General features: G+C 40.1%; 2 protein-coding genes across 2 annotated transcripts; one reads left to right on the top strand and one right to left on the bottom strand.

The window, feature by feature from the left end:
• Window positions 1–9,217: 9,217 nt before the first annotated feature.
• On the bottom strand, window positions 9,218–13,172 carry LOC132152486 (ATP synthase subunit O, mitochondrial-like). The gene is made up of 7 exons (XM_059561248.1): window positions 13,085–13,172; window positions 12,556–12,606; window positions 12,049–12,159; window positions 11,821–11,950; window positions 11,460–11,572; window positions 11,169–11,255; window positions 9,218–9,499 (listed from the first exon to the last, which is right to left on the bottom strand). The coding sequence occupies exons 1-7, from the start codon at window positions 13,145–13,147 to the stop codon at window positions 9,389–9,391; spliced, it is 666 nt and encodes a 221-aa protein (XP_059417231.1). The 5' UTR covers window positions 13,148–13,172; the 3' UTR covers window positions 9,218–9,388.
• A 1,143-nt stretch (window positions 13,173–14,315) lies between these two features.
• LOC132153036 (sodium/myo-inositol cotransporter-like) lies at window positions 14,316–19,561 on the top strand. The gene is made up of 2 exons (XM_059562151.1): window positions 14,316–14,584; window positions 17,126–19,561. The coding sequence occupies exon 2, from the start codon at window positions 17,402–17,404 to the stop codon at window positions 19,529–19,531; it is 2,130 nt and encodes a 709-aa protein (XP_059418134.1). The 5' UTR covers window positions 14,316–14,584; window positions 17,126–17,401; the 3' UTR covers window positions 19,532–19,561.
• The last annotated feature ends 334 nt before the right edge of the window (window positions 19,562–19,895 follow it).

The raw sequence follows: 19,895 nt of genomic DNA, 5'->3' as shown, positions 1-19,895 counted from the left end.
TAAATCCTACAACCTTTTCGCGATTTTAACATCTTTTTTCTTTCTCCCAACTCTGCTCTTCTCATTCAACCATAGACAGTAAAAGAAATGGACACAGCAACCCCATTGGAACTCAATTGAGACAAGTGAAGCGCATTTTTAGCGTTTTTTAGCACTTCCGTTTCTGACGCGCAGACTCAAACTAAGCTTGATGACGTCAGCAACCTGTCTGACAGATGTAAATCTTCTAGTGGCTGTGCGTGCAAACTGCCATCGTTAATCTTGCAGAGACGGCGAGCTTGAGCGGGGAGTTCTTTGGCGTAAGTGAGCAGGAGTAAGTATTCTGATTAATTATTTTGTATAGTATTTTAAAATGTAACGCCAGTACGCCATATTAAGTTAATTGCCTGCGAGCTTCTCCTCCTGTCCGTACGGTAATGCGACAGAGAGTCGAGTGGTTATGACGCAATCGTTAGCCTATTTTTTACAAAAACTGTTTCTACGGGGACATAATGTAACATAGAAGGAAATTGAGCCCTTTATACATTGTCGTGTATCTTTAGAAATAAATAATGGACAAACGGAGTCTTTAAATGCCTCAGATGTAAAGTTATTCCCTGTCAAAGTGACGCCAAAATGAATGGGAGTCAATGGGAATGCTAACGCAAGTGAAGTTCTGCTACAAGATGGCGGCACGCAGCCGACTTCAACTTTCGGTCGACTTCCTTGCCGCCTGCATTCAACTTGCTGTATGTTTACATTCGCGAGGCCAGCAACATGGCCGCCAAGTCCCAGAATGCAACTCGGCGCCCAAGCCCTATATTCAAAGCTGTAGCCATGAACTGAATCGCTCAGGGGTGCGTTTCCCAAAACAATAGTTGCTAACTAAGTTAGCAACTTTTTGGTTGCAATGCAATTTCCCATTGCCAACCAACTAAGTTGTTAACAGGTTAGCAACTATGGTTTTGGGAAATGCACCCCTGCTCAGCTGATTTCCACCAAACAGTTAATTTCTGTACATTTGATGGATGGAGGGGGACAAACCAAGCGGCGATGACAAGGGGGTGTGGCGGTGACACACATCATTATATGCTTTTATTTGTTCATAATTATATTGAGTTTTTAAATAAATGAATGATAAAATTGGTAAATATAAGTTAATTGCACTAGTATTGAACTTGTTATCCGCTTTGGTGCTGGGCAAAAACACTACTTTATTAGACGTCTACATTTTCAAGCTATACCCCATTCGTTGGTATCTTCCAGGATGTCATCTCTTTACATTTCTTGCACCAACCATCTACTTGCACTAGTGGTGGAAATTATGATTCTTTCAAGAGATTTGTTCATTTTCAGTTCGTTCACCAAAATTATTCGTTCAGAATCGTTCACTGATTCGTTCAGTGACCATTTCTTCGTATTACACAAAATATGCCAGCAGGTGGCAAAAAAGAGTGTATTATGTGTTATGTCTTAAGTCAACCAACTTATTCACTTGTTACAACAACTGATCTGGCTTTATTAAAATGTGTGCATAAACGCATTCAATATATAAAGTCTAATTAAGTTGTTCAGATGAACAAAGCACGAGGTTTTCTTGCCTAATTAGCATTTTAATTTTTTGGTCAGACAGTTTGTATATTATATATTCACATTCATAAATCGGGGATTAAACGTGGAGTTCTGTATGTTAAATATCAAAACAAGCGTATGTGCACAGTACCTATAACTGCGCTTTGCATTTTGCGAGATTGACATGCTAAATAGCAGACTAACCCAGTTTACTCTCATTTCGTTCATGAACGAGATAAGCTTTACCAGTTCATTTCATTCACGAACGATGTATCCATTCATTCAACTCGTTCACGAACGACATGTGTGCCAGTTCAGTCATTTCATTCACGAACGATAAGATCTCTAGATCTCGTTCGGACTTACCCGGTTCACCTTAGTGATGACCGATTCGTGAACGAATCGTTAAATTTAACTGGTTCTTCTTAGTGAACCGGTTGAACCAGTTCACCAAATCGAACTGAATCGTTTGAAACTGTTCGGTCTCCAATAAGCATTAATCCACAAATGACTTAAGCTGATAACTTTTTTAACGTGACTGACACTCCCTCTGAGTTAAAACAAACCAATATCACGGAGTAATTCATTTACTCAAACAGTACACTGACTGAACTGCTGTGAAGATAGAACTGAAGATGAACACCGAGCCGAGCCAGATGACGAACGAACACGCCCACTGCTGGAGCAGTTCTCGTTCTCGAGTCAAGAACTGGTTGCATCGGTTTTCGGATCACCAGTACACTGAACCGAAAACCGTTTCTTTCGGACGCGTCCGATTTGAGAACCGATGAACTGATGATACTGCGCATGCGTGTAATTTTTTAAGTATTTTGTTAAACATCGGAAAGTGTGATAAAATAACTATATATATATATATATTTCTTTTTAGATGAATGTTTCTAATCTGTATATTGTAGATTATGTATAAGCCAAAGGGGATTTCAGGGAAGTTGGACAATAATTAAGATTCTAAAGACTCTATGTTTAATAGGAATAAGGGATGATTTATGAAATATCTGTACTTTATTTATAGTTAATGATGACACATGCACAAATTGAGTTTGTAGTAAACAGAACATGAACACAAGTAGAGCAGCTGATGATACTGAACTGCAGCACGTGCCGGTTAGAGCGATTCTCGTTCTCGAGTCAAGAACCGGTTGCATCGGTTTACGGATCATCAGTACACTGAACCGAAAACTGTTTCTTTCGGACGCGTACGATTCGAGAACCGAGGAGCTGATGATACTGAGCATGCGTGGTTCAGCGTGAAGCCAACTGACTCACAGCGCGTCTGAACTGAACTGATTCTTTTGGTGATTGATTCTGAACTGATTCTGTGCTAATGTTATGAGCGCGGGTAAACCGAGGGCTTGAATGAAGGGCAATCTGTCGAAACGTAAGTTAATTTAACAAAAAATACATCGCAATTGATTATGTATAGTAAGTGGATCATGGTTTCTGCGCTGATGACACCTAATTTATTTTCCTTTTATCTTCAAGACTTAAATCCTCATATGCACATTATTGCTGTTACTGTATTTGGGTGCGTTGTGTAATAGAATAATGATTAGTTTTGTCTAAATGTATGACGTTACGTATGACGTATATGAGGAGGGACGTAAAGTGTGTGCATAGCGTGGCTACTGAATAGTTGTAAACGAGTTCACCAATAGCTTCAGTAAAAGTTCAAAAAACATAATCAAGACTGGACATTGTATTCTTCTGCAACATACAAAGGGGTTTATTACATGGTGTCAGAGTGCCGATCATCGGGATGGCGAACTTTAACCCACCTGAAAGCTTTTGCTTCGAGAGACCAGCGGAATGGACTGACTGGAAAAAGCGGTTTACGCATTACAGAACGACAACTAAACTGGATAAGGAGGACGTCAGTGTACAAGTAAGCACCCTTATCTATGCCCTGGGAGGCGAAGCAGAGAATATTTTCAGCTCATTCACCTTCGAGGAGGAGGGAGATGAGGACAAATACGAACTGGTGCTCGGCAAGTTTGATTCATATTTCATACCAAAGCGCAACGTAATACACGAAAGAGCATGCTTCTATCAGCGCCTTCAGCGTTCAGGGGTGAGAGTGGAATCTTTTATCCGCTCCCTTTATGAACTGTCAGAGTATTGCGAGTTTGGGGCCGCTCGTGAGGAACACATTTGAGACCGAATCGTGGTCGGAATTCAGGACAAGGAGCTGTCACGCAAGTTGCAGCTAATTTCAAATCTCACACTCGAGATGACGGTGCAAGAAACCCGCAAATCGGAGGAAGTGAAAGCACAAGTTAGCACGCAAGGAGAAGCTGCTGCGTGCGCTATTTCAAGAGGTAGCACATAAATGATACACACATCGGAAGCAACAAGCTCCAGGGCCAAAGTTCAAACAACAAGCCAGAGACAATGAAAGAGAGAAAATATGCGGCAGATGTGGAAAAGGAATGCACAAAAAATGTGACTGTCCAGCGCTGAAATCCTCATGCAACAGATGTAGGAAAATGGGACACTGGGTAAAGATGTGCAAGAGCAAAGTGGTGAGTGAAGTAAGAGACTGTGAAGAGCATAATTACCACTTTCTGGGTTCGGTTAATAGCACATCTTCATGCAATGAATGGACTGTTCAATTAGAGATTGGCAGTACACCGGTTAGCTTTAAAAGAGACACCGGTGCTGATGTGTGCATTATGACTGAAGAAGCATTTAGAATGCTCAAGCCTGAGAAAACACTACTCACTGCTAAGACTGTACTGAATAGCCCAGGTGGCCGTCTGGACTGCATCGGTCAGTTTATAGCACACACAGAGTTAAAAAATAAGCGGTACTCATTCAAAGTGTATGTTATCAGAGGAGAGACCCCTAGAAACCTACTTAGTTGAACAGTAGCCGAGCAGATGGGGCTGGTGAAGAGAAATCTGGAGGTGTACAGTGCTGTAATGGAGGTTGGCTTACTAAAAACAGAGCCAGTGAAGATTGCATTACAAGAAAATGCACAGCCCTATGCCGTATATACTGCGCGCAGGATTCCAATCCCCCTCATGACACCTGTGAAGGAGGAACTGAATAGGATGGAAGCCGAGGGTATCATAGAGAAAGTAACGGACCCCACAGAGTGGTGTGCACCAATAGTGCCAGCTCCTAAAAAGTCTGGACAGGTGCATATATGTGTCGACCTCAGGAAGTTAAATAAAGCTGTAAAAAGAGAAAGGTTTGTTTTACCTACTGCAGAGGAGATCACAGCTAAACTGAACGGCGCAAGAGTGTTCTCCACACTGGATGCAGCTGCAGGGTTCCGGCAAATACCGCTGGATAAAGACAGTCAAAGACTGACAACCTTCATTACTCCATTCGCCAGGTACTGTTTCAAACGTCTTCCCTTTGGAATTTCCAACGCTCCTGAAATCTTCCAAAGGAAGATGATGGAAACTCTAGAAGGCCTAGAGGGAGTGAACGTTTACATGGATGACATTATCATCCATGGAAGGGATGTGGCGGAGCATGACCATCGACTACAGTCAGTGATGGAACGATTACAATCAGCTGGCCTGAGGTTAAACACAGGGAAATGTAGGATGAGGCAAGAGAAGCTACACTTCCTGGGCCATGAAATCAGTGCTGATGGGGTACGGCCGGACCCGGCCAAGGTATCGGCTATTAACAAACTGCCTCCACCTGATAACACCCAGGGGTTCAAAAAGAGTTCTCTGGATGATCAACTATGATCAACCTGGGAAAGTACATCCCTAACTTAGCAGATGTAGGACGGCCGCTCTACGATTTGCTGAAAGTCAAACCAACATGGACATGGGGTCCAGCCCAACAAGCAGCTTTGCAGGAGATAAAAGGACTCCTCATGTCCTCACCTACCTTAGCATTTTATGATGCGAGAAAACCAACCATGGTGTCAGCAGATGCAAGCAGCTATGGAATTGGTGGTGTACTGATGCAGCAACATGACAAGGACTGGAGACCAGTGGCTTATTGCTCCAGACAACTTAGCGAAGCTGAAACCAGATATGCTCAAATAGAAAAGGAATGTCTGGCAGCTGTCTGGTCGTGCAAGAGATTTGAAAAATACTTATATGGTCTAAATGAGTTCAAGCTCATGACCACAAGCCATTGGTGCCACTAATAAACACCAAAGACCTGGACTTGGTTCCACTCCGTTGCCAGAGGCTGCTGATGCGATTGATGAGATTCAACCCTACTGCAGAATATGCACCCGAGAAAACTCTCATAGTGGCCGATGCTCTGTCCAGGAGCCCCTCAGACGATTTACAGGACTGTAGTGACACCCACTCAGATGTGGAGTGCTATGTGGCGTCCATTATTGACAACATGCCAGCTTCAAAGCAAAAGATGGACATCATCAGGTCTAGCACTGTCGAAGATGAAAGCCTGCAAAAGGTAATCACATATATTCAGTCAGGTTGGCCTGAACAAATAGCCAGGGTGCATCCGATGGCCAGAGACTTTTTCCCCGTGAGAAATGAACTTTCCACTCTAGATGGAATTGTCACCAGGGGCAACAGAATGATCATACCTGAAAAACTGAGGGCGGAGATCATAGATCGCATACACGATGGGCATCAGGGTCTGAGCAAATGCCGGGAAAGAGCAAACACATCGGTGTGGTGGCCCGGTATATCATCCCAAATTAAGCTTAAAATCTCGTCGTGCCAGTCCTGCCAAGAAATGAGAAGAGCTCAGCCCAGAGAACCACTCATTTCCACGCCACTTCCCGAAAGGGCATGGAAGAGGATCGGAATTGATCTTTGTGAACATAAACAGACCTACCTTGTCATTTCAGACTACTACTCATGCTTTCTAGAGGTTCTACACATGCCCACAACTACCAGTACACAGGTAATGAGAAAACTAAAAGCCACCTTTGCTATGGTATAGCTGAGGAGGTGGTCAGTGACAATGGGCCACAATTCACCAGTGTGGAGTTCAAAGAACTGGCTTGTGAGCTAGATTTCAAACACATAACCTCCAGCCCACATCACCCACAAGGTAATGGTCATGCTGAAAGAGCCGTACAAATAGCCAAAAGAATTCTAAAGCAAAAAGACCCCCTTCTGGCGCTTATGTGTGTTACAGATCTACTCCATGCAGTAGTACAGGTGCCAGTCCAGCAGAACTCTTGATGGGTTGGAAAATTCGGACAACCTTACCCACCCCCCCTTGATAGTAATCTGCTACCTAAATGGCCAAACAAAAAAGTCATCGAGAGGAATGATGCAGCCAAAAAAAAAGGAACAAGCTTATTACTACAACCAGCGTCATGGTGTGAAAACCCTACCTCTGCTATATCCAGGGAGTCAGGTCCTCACCAAAGTGGACACTCAAAAATCCTGGCTGACAAAGGCAACTGTGATGAAGGGAAGTGTCACACCACGATCTTATCTGTTGGAGACAGAGCAAGGGGGTATGTTACGCCGAAACAGACGCCACGTACAGGAAGTGCCAGTGGGGAAAGCACCAATAACACCATCTGTAAATACCCCACAGCATGAGACCACACTACCAACAACACTGAGTGCTGTCAAGACACCAGATGTTCCAGAACAATATGAAACAAATCCATCTCCTGACGGACTGGTGCGAACCAGGTCTGGCAGGATTAGCAGACCACCACAAGTCCTGGACCTATAAATGAGGAAAGAAAGATAAGAGACAGAACCGTATAGTATGGGTACTCTGAGAAATGTTAAGAGATGTTAAATGCAGTTCACAGTAAACCCAAGTTAATACAGGTTCATTAGAGACTGTGTATGTTCTACATACGTAAGGAATGTTTTGCCTAAATGTTGCGTCTATGCTTGAAGTAACAATGAAGCATTTGTTTGTTATAAGGCGAACGAGAGATTGAAAAGGGGGAGATGTAATAGAATAATGATTAGTTATGTCTGAATGTATGACGTAACATATGATGTATATGAGGAGGGACATAAAGTGTGTGTGTATAGCATGGCTACTGAATAGTTGTAAACGAGTTCACCAATAGCTTCAGTAAAAGTTCAAAGAACATAATCAAGACTGGACATTGTATTCTTCTGCAACATACAAAGGGGTTTATTACACATTGTTGCAAAACTTAATTGTAAACTTTTCATGATTATGAGGGTTTTAACTGACTAAAGTTATGATTACTAACTTTATATATTTGAATGTTCGATAGATGTGACGTCATTACGTAGAGTGTAAAAGAACCGCTGAACCGGTTCTTTCAACCAATTTATTGAATCAAACCGTCCGAAAGAACCAGTTCGCGGAAAAGAATCGAACTTCCCATCATTATTTCACCGAGCTGCGCATGCGCTGCTTATAGCGCCGCGCTGCTGTGGAGGGAGGAACTTCAGTGAACGAGAAATATGAGTCAGTGGATTGCGTGAACGAGAACGATTCGTTCAAAAAGAACGATTCGTTCGCGAACGACACATCACTAACTTGCACCAACCTGACACAGTTTGAGGTGGCTGGCTGACCGTCAGTGCTGAGTGATAACAACGTTTGACTATGACATATCATGAAGCATAGTTTACCAAGGCTCCGAAAACCATAAAGGATTTTTAATGTGAGATGCAGCTGCATGACAATCAACTGAAAGCATTGATGGATGAACTGTGAGACAAACACATAACATTATTTAAATGTCATAATACACTATCTTTCTTTTTTTATTTATTGAAAAATAATAAATTAATACTTTTATTTAGCAATGACGCTTTAAATTAACCAAAAATGAGAGTAAAGACATAACATTACAAAAGATTTATATTTCAAATAAATGTTGTTGTTTTGAACTTTGTATTCATCAAAAGAATCCTGAAAAATGTATCATGGCTTTCAAAACTATTATGCTGCAAAGCCGTTTTCAGAATAGATGTTAAGAAATGCTTCTTATGCTCCATATCAGCATATTAAAATAATTTCTGAAGGATCACGTGCTCATGGCTGCTGAAAATTCAGCGTTGCTATTGCAGGAATAAAAACTACATTTTACAATACATTTAGTTAGAAAGCAGTTATATAAAATGTAGTAATATTTCACTGTATAACAGCTTTACTGTATTTATCAAATAAATGCCACTTTAGTGAGAATAAAATACTTATTTTAGAATATTAAATAGTATAGCACTGTAAAAACTAAAGGTTCCTGGAGGCACCTTTAGTTTTTACAGTGGCTTTATGTGAAAGACCATTAATGGAGTATAGCACAAGTTGACCCAGTGAGATAACCTGCAAATACTATAATATATTTCCACTGTTTGCTGCAGATTTATAGTAAACACTGGTATAATTAAATCGCGTAATAAAGTTATAAATTAAGCTCTCAGTAACAAAACACTTTGGCTTTTGAAAAATCACTCACTGCTCGAGTGAAAAGCTTTTGTAACTTTAACAAAGAATCATCTTTATACAGTCCAAATGCTGTTTTACATTTAATTACTTAAATGCTAAACCTTCCAAAAAAAAAAAAAAAAAAAATCACTGTTTATTTTATTTGTATCTTTGCTCTATTGCATTTATTTGTGCTGCTGCTTGTAGTAAGATTTATATATTTTTGTATCCATAAACATAGCACATAACGAACAGTACCGAAATTGTGAAACAAACTGAACCTTGAAAAAGTTGAATATGATAGATACATAGGAAATAGTATTACAGTATGTCATTTAATAAGAGAAATAATAATAAAGCTTAATTGTTACATAATATTTATTTTGAACACAACTAGACAAGGTCATAGAACTACACAACAGCAGAGAGGTTGTTCTTTCTTCACCACTGAATCTTGATTCGATTAGGTCTGGTCAGTCCACAGGACTTAGGTCTCCCTGATCAGTTTTGTGAGCTTCTGGACCTTTGTCTTGGTAGACATGTCCACATACTTATCACCAATGCTGACGATCATGCCCCCAAGGATAGAGGGATCAGACTGTGGGAAGGAGGAAGAGAAACACATTAAACATCAGTATGACATTGCAATAAATATACCAATAAACAAAACCTCTTTGGTAAATCAATCATTTACTTTTGACTTATTCTAATTCAATGTGAACATTTTAGTACTCTTTCTCTGTTACGATACATTAGAAATTAATCATGGAAGTGTAGATTATAGTCTTTTCAAACTTAAGTGAAAAAAATATCAAAACATTAGGCTGTACCCTCTTAAAGGTCCCGTTTTTCGTGCTTTTTTTGAAGCTTTGATTGTGTTTACAGTGTTCAATATAACATGTGTTCATGTTTCACCTATCTGTATACCGCTGTTTTCACTGTCATAAAAACGGGTTAATGACTTCCTTGTTCTATGAAGTCCCTCCTTCAGAAATACGTAACGAGTTCTGATTGGGCCAGCGGTTCCTGTGTTGTGATTCGACACCAGCTTAGCGCACGCTGCCCTCCTGGAAACGCGATTGGACTAGTTTTGAGAAGCAAGTGAGCAGGATTTGTTTTGAAAACCTGGCAATCCTGATCTGAACGCACGTGCTGGAGATGTACTTATAATCACAGGAGCGTTTTTACTGACGAGATGCGCATGTAAATCGCATTTGATTTTTTTGCACAGCCCTAACATCTAGTTTAGCAATCTAAACAGCGTTGCCCTTTGTGTAATAAGTTACAGAAACTGTTAAACGCACCAACTTAAATAATAAAATACACTTACTGGTTGTGGTCCATAAACAACGCCTTCTCCAGACAAAGAGGGAACTGCTCCATCTTTCAAGAATAATCTTTGTTCGAATCCAGCATTAAACTGATTGAGATTAAGGAAGCTGTCCTCAGCAAAATGTGCTGCACATAGTTTTACATGTGGAACAGAGTTAAACATAAATTCTAACCATTGATCTCTAAGTACAACGTCCCTGGGAAGGCCAAACAAAGGTGATTGGACTCCGAGATGAAAATCACAGCGTTTTGACGACATGTCGACAAACACAACTGTTCCTCTTCTCCGTCGGAGCTCAACAAGACCACGCCCCCTTTTTTGTGTATTCCTGTGGGTGGTGGTTAGTCAAAAAACTGTTTTAGTGACGTCATTACTGCAGGAACTAGAGGGATGTAGTCCAAACGGGTCGTTCGTTTTAGGCGAATTCTGTTAAATAAAATATCTCGCTTGGCATTGAACTTTGAGCTTTAAAATTTTACAGATATTTATACTCGAACAACAAAATTACACACACTAACGAAAGTGTAAAACATGGGATCACGAAGAACGGGACCTTTAAATTTTTTTTATTTTAAAACGAACACTTAAATGAAGCCCAGCTTCTGGAACAAGCCGTATTGGCCCTTCTGGACAGCTGTGGCCTAATGGTTATGTAATCTGAAGATCACAGATTCGAGTCTCGGTGCTGGCAGGAGTTGTAGGTGGGGAGGGATGAATGAACGGAGCTCTCTTCCACCCTCAATACCCATGACTGAAGTGCCCTTGAGCAAGGCACTGAACCCCCAGGTGCTCCCCGGGCGCTGGATATAGCTGCCCACTGCTCCGGGTGGGTGTTCACTACTCACTGCTGTGTGTGTGCACTTGGATGGGTTAAATGCAGAGCCCTGAGTATGGGTTACCATACTTGGCACACACCGACTTTCACTTTTTTTACCTTGGTCTCAAGCTTGATGGACTCTCCCTTTGCCAGGAAACCATTCAGTGCCATCTTCAGCTCTGCAAGATTAGCTTCAACCAGAGGCTGCTCACAAAGTTTAATTCAAAATTAAACACGCAGATCAGAAATCTTTTAAATCTAAATATTTTAGATATGTAAATATTTTAGATATCACCGCTAAACTTTAACGGTGATATTAAGGTTTAAAAAATAAGCTTTAAAAAAGGTTTAAGTTTTAAATTTAAAAAAAAAAAAGGTTCAAACAAATGTATACAGTACATGGCTTACATGTGCGGTGGTGACTGAGCATGTGACCTCTCCTCTGTGGGCACTCATCATTTTGCCAAAGGCTGTGATGACATCAGGGGTCAAGGTCAAGCGGCCATTTTCTGCTAGGACATCTGTAAAAAAAAAAAAAAAAGTTATTACTTATTCATATACAATAAATTTTCAAACCCATAAATTCTCTGAACTTTCTAAATATAACTTTTATCATTTTCAATAGCATTTATATATAGGTCACTTCTACAGACTTTTCACTTTATATTTCCAAACTCTACTTGCACATTTATTTTAATCACATCATGGTTCTCACTGAATCAACCTGTAGACATATATAGAGAGAATAATGACTGGTCAGAAAACTCACTGATGAAGTTGATGGTGATGGGGGAGAGTTTTGCCTTGGTCAAAGTATCAGTGAAAGTCTTCTGTTTGACATTGCGCTTGACATGGGGGTTCATCACGATACTTAACAACTTAGGATCCTTAATCAGGCTCTAGAAAGATTAGGGAAAATTAAAGAAAAGCCAGAACTATTGAAGCATTGTGTAAAACAAGCACAAACAAAGAGAGGGAAATCCAAAGTGAAACTCACAAATACACGACCAAGCTCCTGTTCAACCTTATCAAGGCTCTTCTGCTTGCTGGCAGCAGAGAACAGGGCAGTAGCATAACGTCCCTCCACCCCATAGACCTGGATAGGGGGCTGAAGAAACATACTATGGTAAGAATAAAGCCTGGTGTGCAAAAAACGTTTACACTATTATGGAGCGATTCAATAAATACATCAAATAAAATAAAAAAAATCAAAGACATCTGAAACCTTATAACTCTGGCATCATGTAACAGTATATAAAGCAAATGCATCAGAAATAAAACGTGCAGTTAAATCAACACCGAAATAACTTATTAAATACTATTACACAAAGAAATCTCTGTGCATTTCACAAAATATTATATAGTTACTATAAATGTCAGTACTGCAGAATTATACTTAGAGTAAAATGTTTTCAGTATATGTCATGGTAACTTTTTTTCCTGGTATCTGTATATAATGTTACTTAAAATGAATGACTTTTCTTTGTTTTATTGGTTTGTTTACCTTGACAAGTTTTGCAACTGGTCGGATCACAGAGGTGCTAAACTGACGCACCTGCACGAGATAAAGAAAATAACATGCAGGAAGATTGATCAAACATCACAGACACAACCTGGTTACAAATATCAATTCTAAGCTTTCCATTTCAGCAGTGTCACTTTTTGCGTCTCAAAACCTTTATAACTGCATCCGATGTCGGTCTCATTTCTATAGGTTTCAAAACGTATGTCTAATCTCATTTTCAGTGTTTAATCTTTCTGAATGAGCATATTTGGAGAACAGTTTCATCGGGTCCTTTGCAATACAACTAAATAAACACATTTAGCTAATGAAACTCAAGATGAGAGATGCTAATGCACATTATTAACTATATAACGTTAGTGGATTGTTAAGATCTCACAAGAGTTTTCAGACAAGTCATGTTGGTTCCAAAGGTGAAACATTTCAGTTTAAAAATTTTATATAGATTGACCTACACCAAGTCTAATATCTCGTGGTTTTCCATGCAGATACCAAAGTTTAGTTGTTATACCTGCAGCCCCACTCCAAGCGCTGACATTCTCTTGCGACTGTGTAGGTCAGAAGCACTGCGCATGCGTGAAAGTCTCGGAAGAAATACGCTGGAGCTGCGCCAGCTGCGCTCATGCATTGTGGGAAATATGGTTAGTCATATCAGTGGAAAATTACTCTGAAAGATTACGGGATAGCCTACTTAACAAAGAAGACGTTTTGGAAACCTATTTAAATAAAGTCCCCTATTTATTATTATTTTTAATATTATATTATATTATATTATATATTTTATTGTCTCGTATGAATCAACGCGTAAAGCGTTTTAAATTGAAGTCGCATGTAGCATTCATCTTAAATCTGGTGGTCAGTCCAAAATCAAAGAAAATCTATTTTTACCGAACCTGATATACTGGTAAAACAGAGGCTTGGACGCAAAGATCACAGTTCTTAACTTCCAGTCTTCTGTTTATTATTGTAAAGTGATCAAGGTCATCACTGACTGCAGGCAGAATATCTTTGTCAAAAAAAAGAAAAGAAAGAAAGAAAAAAAGAAAAAAAAAACATTTAACAAACTTACACTTACATGGCTGCAGTTTACTTAGACTGGACTCTTTCATCTGTTCATTCTGTGTGAAGACAGATGCAGCTCAGATATGAGCAAGAAGGTATATGACATCATGTCAAAAAACTATCTTGATCCTTTCACCCAGATACAGACTATTGAGATATAACCAATGAGTATTTGTGTTTATTTCATCTTAAGTTTAATGTGTAGGTGTACACTCTGTTGGCACCTGTGGGATGATCAGGACTCTGTTAATGATCTGTTAATAGACTTGAATTCTATTTATTTACTTAACGAACTCCCGATGACAGAAAGGCTGTAAAATATATTGTTATGCTGGATGAAATTATAGCATGCATACACTAAAACTAAGGTAAACCAACTTGGTAAAGAACATTCTTAATGAGCATAACAAGAACCCTTATGGTGCATTTCCACATTGTCCTTTTGATTGCAAAATCTAAGAAGCTTAAAATGAGCCTTCCACAGACTGTCTCATTGAGTCCTGAAGTTTTGATAGTGACTAAAGAGGGCGATTTCTAGTCGTTTCCATTATTTAGTAAGGGGTTACGAGAGGTGATAAATCATGAAACAAAGGCTCGTTTAGAATAGACTCTGTCGTGAGATCTGGCAGGCGTGGCTTATTATGCAAATTGACCACACAAGGCTATGACACGTTTACGCACAAACTGTACAAGGGCGTTTACAGCGGAAGATAAAGAATAGAGGGACGTTTATAAAAGGCGCGTTTGTGGAACCATTCATTCTGAAGGAAATAAATCTTCAATTTCTGAACTTTTAAAGACCTCTTCTGACAACGAATATATCCTGCATCCTTCCCTTCCGCGTTGAAGCTTTCAGAAACAGTAACGTTACATGATCACTTCCTTTGGAGTCGTTCGATCATCTGTGAACGCGCTGATCAGTTTTTGATTTCGTTATATCATGAAAATGGTAAGTTGTATCTCAAGTGTAACCAGAAATTTTGAAAGTAAATAAACCAATGATTTCAAACTTGGAGTTGTAAAGAGACTGTATTTGTTGCGACGTACAAATGCGCCGTATGTGAATAATTTGTTCATTTAGTAGGAAGTTTGCTTAAATACCTGCAATATAAGCCTAAATAATCAATAAACTTTTAAAATGCTGTTTTTGAAATGACGTCATTCAAAATACATCTTGAGTTAAATGGATATTTCATTTAAAATTGAGCAAGGAGGCGTGACAGCATTGTTGTCATCGTCACCTTAATTATCATTTAGCATCTTTGAAAATGAATGCTGATGGAGGCTGCTCACAATAAAGTCGTACATGTTTTGAGGGTAATTAAATAATGACGGTCTTGGTCGCTACAAAAATATTACAGCGAGCGCTGCTTCTAGAAATTTCGCAGGAGTCGCAGTGGGTTGGTGTTGTAGCTTGTTGTCCTGTCACTCAGAGTAAAATTCCACGCAGAAAGAATCGACACATTTCCCAACACGATATGAGTGTCAATGCGCAGTGTAATAGGGCATTGTTTTTAATAGGGTCGGTTTAGCCACCCATGCTTGAAGAACTAGTTCTCTTCAGTTATTTACTGTCATGTATGTTTGTTATATGTTGAAAGTCGTTGCCACTTGTTGCTAGAGCACATTTAAGGTTGTAGTGAGGTGCTGCAAATGGAAAAAAAATTCCCTTTGGTCAACCAGATCATCCATAAACAGATTATCCCAGTCTGGCTGGTTGTTAGGCATCTGATGGTTCATTCAAAAATCAAAATGGTCACATAATTGTCAATGTCATCATTCACTCACCCTTTTTGACTCTTTCTTGGAGATGTTAGGCAGAACATTTGTGACAGTCAAGGTCACCATTCACTTTCAATTGCATCATTTTCACATTAAACCTAATGATTTCCAAGACTTGCATTATGCCTAACATCGCTTTTTGTGAAGGTCATATGAGGTTTGGAACGACATGAGGGTCATTAAATTATGTTAGCTGTCTCTTTAATACCTGGCTGACTTACTGTTTTGTCATTTGTGATGTGTTGTCAGTTATGCTTATGTTAAGTTTATATCAACGCTGATGAGCAAATGCAACCTGATAAGTCCTGTCATACGATTAGTCTCATGGTATCATGGTTGTGCCTTGATGAACAGATAAGGCCATGGTAGGTTGTAATCATTCTTTCTTAATGTGTTTTACAGCAATTCTATGTCTCAGTGCAAATGCACATACAGTATCTGAGAAAACTACAAGTGAAAACTTCATTAAATACAGACGGAGCATAACTTACCCGTTTTATAAAAAGCATGGGCTATGAAAGGGAAATCTAAGGGACCTTTTTTTCATCAGGTGATAAGGGGTTTAGTTTGGTAAGGTTTGGGCTCCTGCCTGGCTCCCCATGTTGGACTGTAATGTAAGAGGAACAGAGTTGGCATTTCTGGACAGCATACATCAGATACAAATGTGATACGCATATTGAGTGAGCTATAGGAGCAATTTCACAGTAATACCAATAGGTGGCAGCAGTCACTCCTTATTTACATTTCTTGAGGATTTTTTTGTTTATTGGCATAAGCATTTGGTCGTGTGTTTTACCATTGATTACGTTTAAATATTTGTTTCTCATTTCCATTTTAAACCTCAAAAGTAATATGACTAAACTGATTGGATAGTTGGCTGGGCTGTTGCAGTCTGACCTTTAACTTGCTGTTAGATATCATAGAATGTTAAGCTAGCTGTCAGAACCAACCGGTGTAGTGTTATGTAATAATCTGCCTTATGATTCACCCAAGGAATTAGTGCCTAAAGTCTGAGCTGGTATAGTTTCAAATGGCAGAGCAATGGATTTGGAAGTGTTGCGACGCATTTAAGTTATGCAAACATAAAAGCCAGGCAGTGATTATTGGAGACAAAAATGTAACAAGAGTTTATGCAAAAAATAAATAAATAATTTCCAATCTATATTGAGCTAAATTAAAAAATGTTAAAAGTGAGGTTTAATGAACTTGGGATAAACGTTTTTTTTAATAAAGACTGAAAGATGAATTTGAGAAGCCATTATAATGTACAGTTATACTCATTTTGATATTTGTTATTGGTGTTATTAGTGTTTTAAAATATTAAGTGAGGGAAAGTTAATCTAACTGTAAAATAAGGGAAATGTGAATGCACAATAAAATATCCAGTATTGTTGAATTCCAATAAATTAGTCAAATGTTTCAGATCTTCCAATTACTACTTTGTTAACATTATACAAATTTTGCATTATTTGTATTTTCTGCCTTTGTAAATCTTTTTGTATTCCTCAACAGAATAACAACTGTAACAATTATATAAATAAAATCTTTATGAAAATGCTATTTTTCTGTTTTGTGGTGATAATAGTCTGTCTGTGGCTAGTTATAATGAAATGCATGGGGAAAATCCTTTAGTCTTTTGATCCACACATGATCTAATGCATGCCCTGTCTCTGTCTCTCTCTTTCTTTCTGTGTTTGCTGTCTTGCAGGAATGTAAACTCTTTCCATTTCTAGACCAGAAGCCAGAGACATCCTCCCCAAAATAACTCCTGTGCTTCATGAGAGCACCGTTGGATAACCAATCAAATCAAAACCAAACACAAACCAAATAGAAATTCATCTGACAGATGGTGGATGCTTCCGTTTCCTTCTAGAAAGACAGCAAACCAAAGGAATAAGAAATTTTTATTTTGCTTGCATTTTTGCCCAAATAAGCCAAAATTATTTCAGACAATTGCATTTTGAACTGTTATAGTAGCTCAAACATGTTAAAAACGGGACCAGTGATGGAGGCAGTGGATATTGCAGTGGTTGCACTTTATTTTGTCCTTGTGCTTGCAATTGGTCTCCTCTCCATGTGGAAGGCCAATCGTAGCACTGTCACCGGCTACTTCCTGGCAGGTCGAACTATGAATTGGGTGGTGATCGGTGCCTCACTGTTTGTCAGCAACATCGGCAGTGAGCATTTCATTGGACTTGCTGGTTCTGGTGCAGCCAGTGGTTTTGCAGTGGGTGCCTGGGAGTTCAATGCCCTTCTGCTTCTGCAGCTGCTCGGTTGGGAGTTCGTCCCAGTTTACATCTACTCTGGAGTTTACACCATGCCAGAGTACCTCTCCAAGCGGTATGGAGGCAAGCGGCTAAAGGTTTACTTCGCAGCCCTCTCACTTCTACTGTACATCTTTACTAAACTCTCAGTGGACTTGTACGCAGGAGCTCTTTTCATCCAGGAGTCTCTTGGCTGGAACCTCTACCTGTCGATCATCTTGCTTATCTCCATGACCGCCTTGCTGACAGTAACCGGTGGACTGGCGGCTGTGATCTACACAGACACTTTGCAGGCTGTGCTCATGATTGGCGGTGCGTTAACCCTTACCATCATCAGTCTGGTCAAAATAGGCGGCTTGGAAGGAGTGCGGGAAAAATACATGGAGGCGATCCCCAATGTCACAGCCATCCTTGCTAACAACAACTTCAGCTTTCAGTACACAAACTCCTGCAGAATTCATCCCAAGCCAGATTCCCTCAAGCTCCTACGAGGGCCGCTTGATGAAGACATCCCTTGGCCAGGCTTCCTTTTGGGTCAAACACCCTCATCCATTTGGTACTGGTGTGCTGACCAGGTCATTGTCCAGAGAGTGTTGGCTGCCAAGAATATTGCCCATGCTAAAGGCGCCACACTTATGGCGGGAATGCTTAAAATCCTTCCTATGTTCATCATTGTTATACCAGGAATGATCTCCCGAATATTGTTCCCTGATGAGCTAGCATGCATCGGACCAGAGCACTGCATGGCTGTGTGTGGCAGTCAGGCTGGCTGTTCCAACATCGCCTACCCTCGGCTGGTCATGAGCGTGATGCCGGTGGGTCTCCGAGGGTTGATGATGGCTGTGATGATCGCTGCCCTCATGAGTGACCTGGACTCGATTTTTAACAGCGCTAGCACAATCTTCACATTAGACATTTATAAAATGCTGCGTGGATGTGCCTCCTCCTTTGAGCTAGTGGTCGTCGGCAGGTTGTTTGTGATAATCATGGTGACTATCAGCATCGCTTGGGTGCCTGCCATTATTGAGATGCAAGGTGGCCAGATGTACTTGTACATTCAGGAAATGGCAGGATACCTCACACCTCCCATTGCTGCCCTCTTTCTGCTTGGAGTCTTCTGGAAACGTTGCAATGAGACCGGCGCATTTTGGGGCAGCATGACTGGGTTCGTACTGGGCACCACCCGCCTCTTCCTTGGGTTCATATATCGTGAGCCAAAATGTGACCAGCCGGATGAACGCCCAGCTTTCATCACACATGTCCACTACATGTACATTGCTGCCGGGCTGTTTTGGATCTCTGGGCTGGTGGCTGTGTGTGTCAGTCTGTGCACATCACCCCCAGAAGAGGAGAGGATCAAGCGGACCACAATCTGGGGCTTGAAAAAACTTAAACGCCTTCCTATGACAGAACGAGAAGAGATGTACAAACTCACTAATGGCAGTGGCGACAGTGTTCTCAAGAAAGATGTTCCTGAAGACATCCAGAAGGAGAGATGTCTTGATGGGGCTGACATGAAACTCCTTATGCCCTCCTCTTGTGACCAAGATCCCATGACCCCCAGCTCTGAGGCATCCACACCGATGGATCTTATTGCCAATGGTCATGCAAATCTTGTAAAACAGAAGAATCAAGGCAAGTGTGATGAAAAGAGCTGCCTTCGGCGGTTTGATTGGATTTGTTGTCACAAAGAGAAAACGTCTGTTATCGAACCCAAAGTCACCGAGGGAGATGAAAGAGCTGTACGTGAAATGCTTTATGAACCTCCTAAGATCAAGATCTTACTTAACGTAGGCCTGGTATTCGTCTGTTCACTGGGTGTTTTCATGTTTGTGTACTTCTCCATGTAATATGGTGATCTTGCATTACCTTAAGGCCTGTGTGAAAGACAGAATATTTATCTGAACTATTTGTTAATACAAGCCATGTAGGGTCTGTAATATTTACAGTGTGGTTTATCTTTTTTTATAACTTCCTTTTAGGGGCTCTTAGCATTTTGAATCATACTGATGGAAGTTATTTGTTCTTTGCCTTGGCTCTGTCACACCTCCTTAAAAAATAATAAACTCTTCTTTGTGGTATGTTGATGAACAAATGTGTTGTTGAAACAGTAGCTTTTTGTATAGTTTGTTGAGCTAAGCTAATGAGAATACTATTTTTTTTTCCTTGGTGAATTTTGCCTTAATGTCTTCACTTCTCCAAACCAAAATGGTC

The sequence above is a fragment of the Carassius carassius genome, chromosome 11, assembly GCF_963082965.1.
Source record: "Carassius carassius chromosome 11, fCarCar2.1, whole genome shotgun sequence".
Taxonomy (NCBI): domain Eukaryota; kingdom Metazoa; phylum Chordata; class Actinopteri; order Cypriniformes; family Cyprinidae; genus Carassius; species Carassius carassius.
This window is presented reverse-complemented; position numbering and strand designations above follow the sequence as displayed.

Excerpts from the sequence above, each read along its gene's own strand:
- LOC132152486 (XM_059561248.1), bottom strand. The coding sequence starts at position 13,147 with ATGCGCAGTGCTTCTGACCTACACAGTCGCAAGAGAATGTCAGCGCTT. Across the intron at positions 11,951-12,048 it reads AGGAGCTTGGTCGTGTATTT|AGCCTGATTAAGGATCCTAA; the intron begins GTGAGTTTCACT and ends TAATCTTTCTAG. Across the intron at positions 9,500-11,168 it reads CCATCAAGCTTGAGACCAAG|TCTGATCCCTCTATCCTTGG; the intron begins GTAAAAAAAGTG and ends TCCTTCCCACAG.
- LOC132153036 (XM_059562151.1), top strand. The coding sequence starts at position 17,402 with ATGTTAAAAACGGGACCAGTGATGGAGGCAGTGGATATTGCAGTGGTT.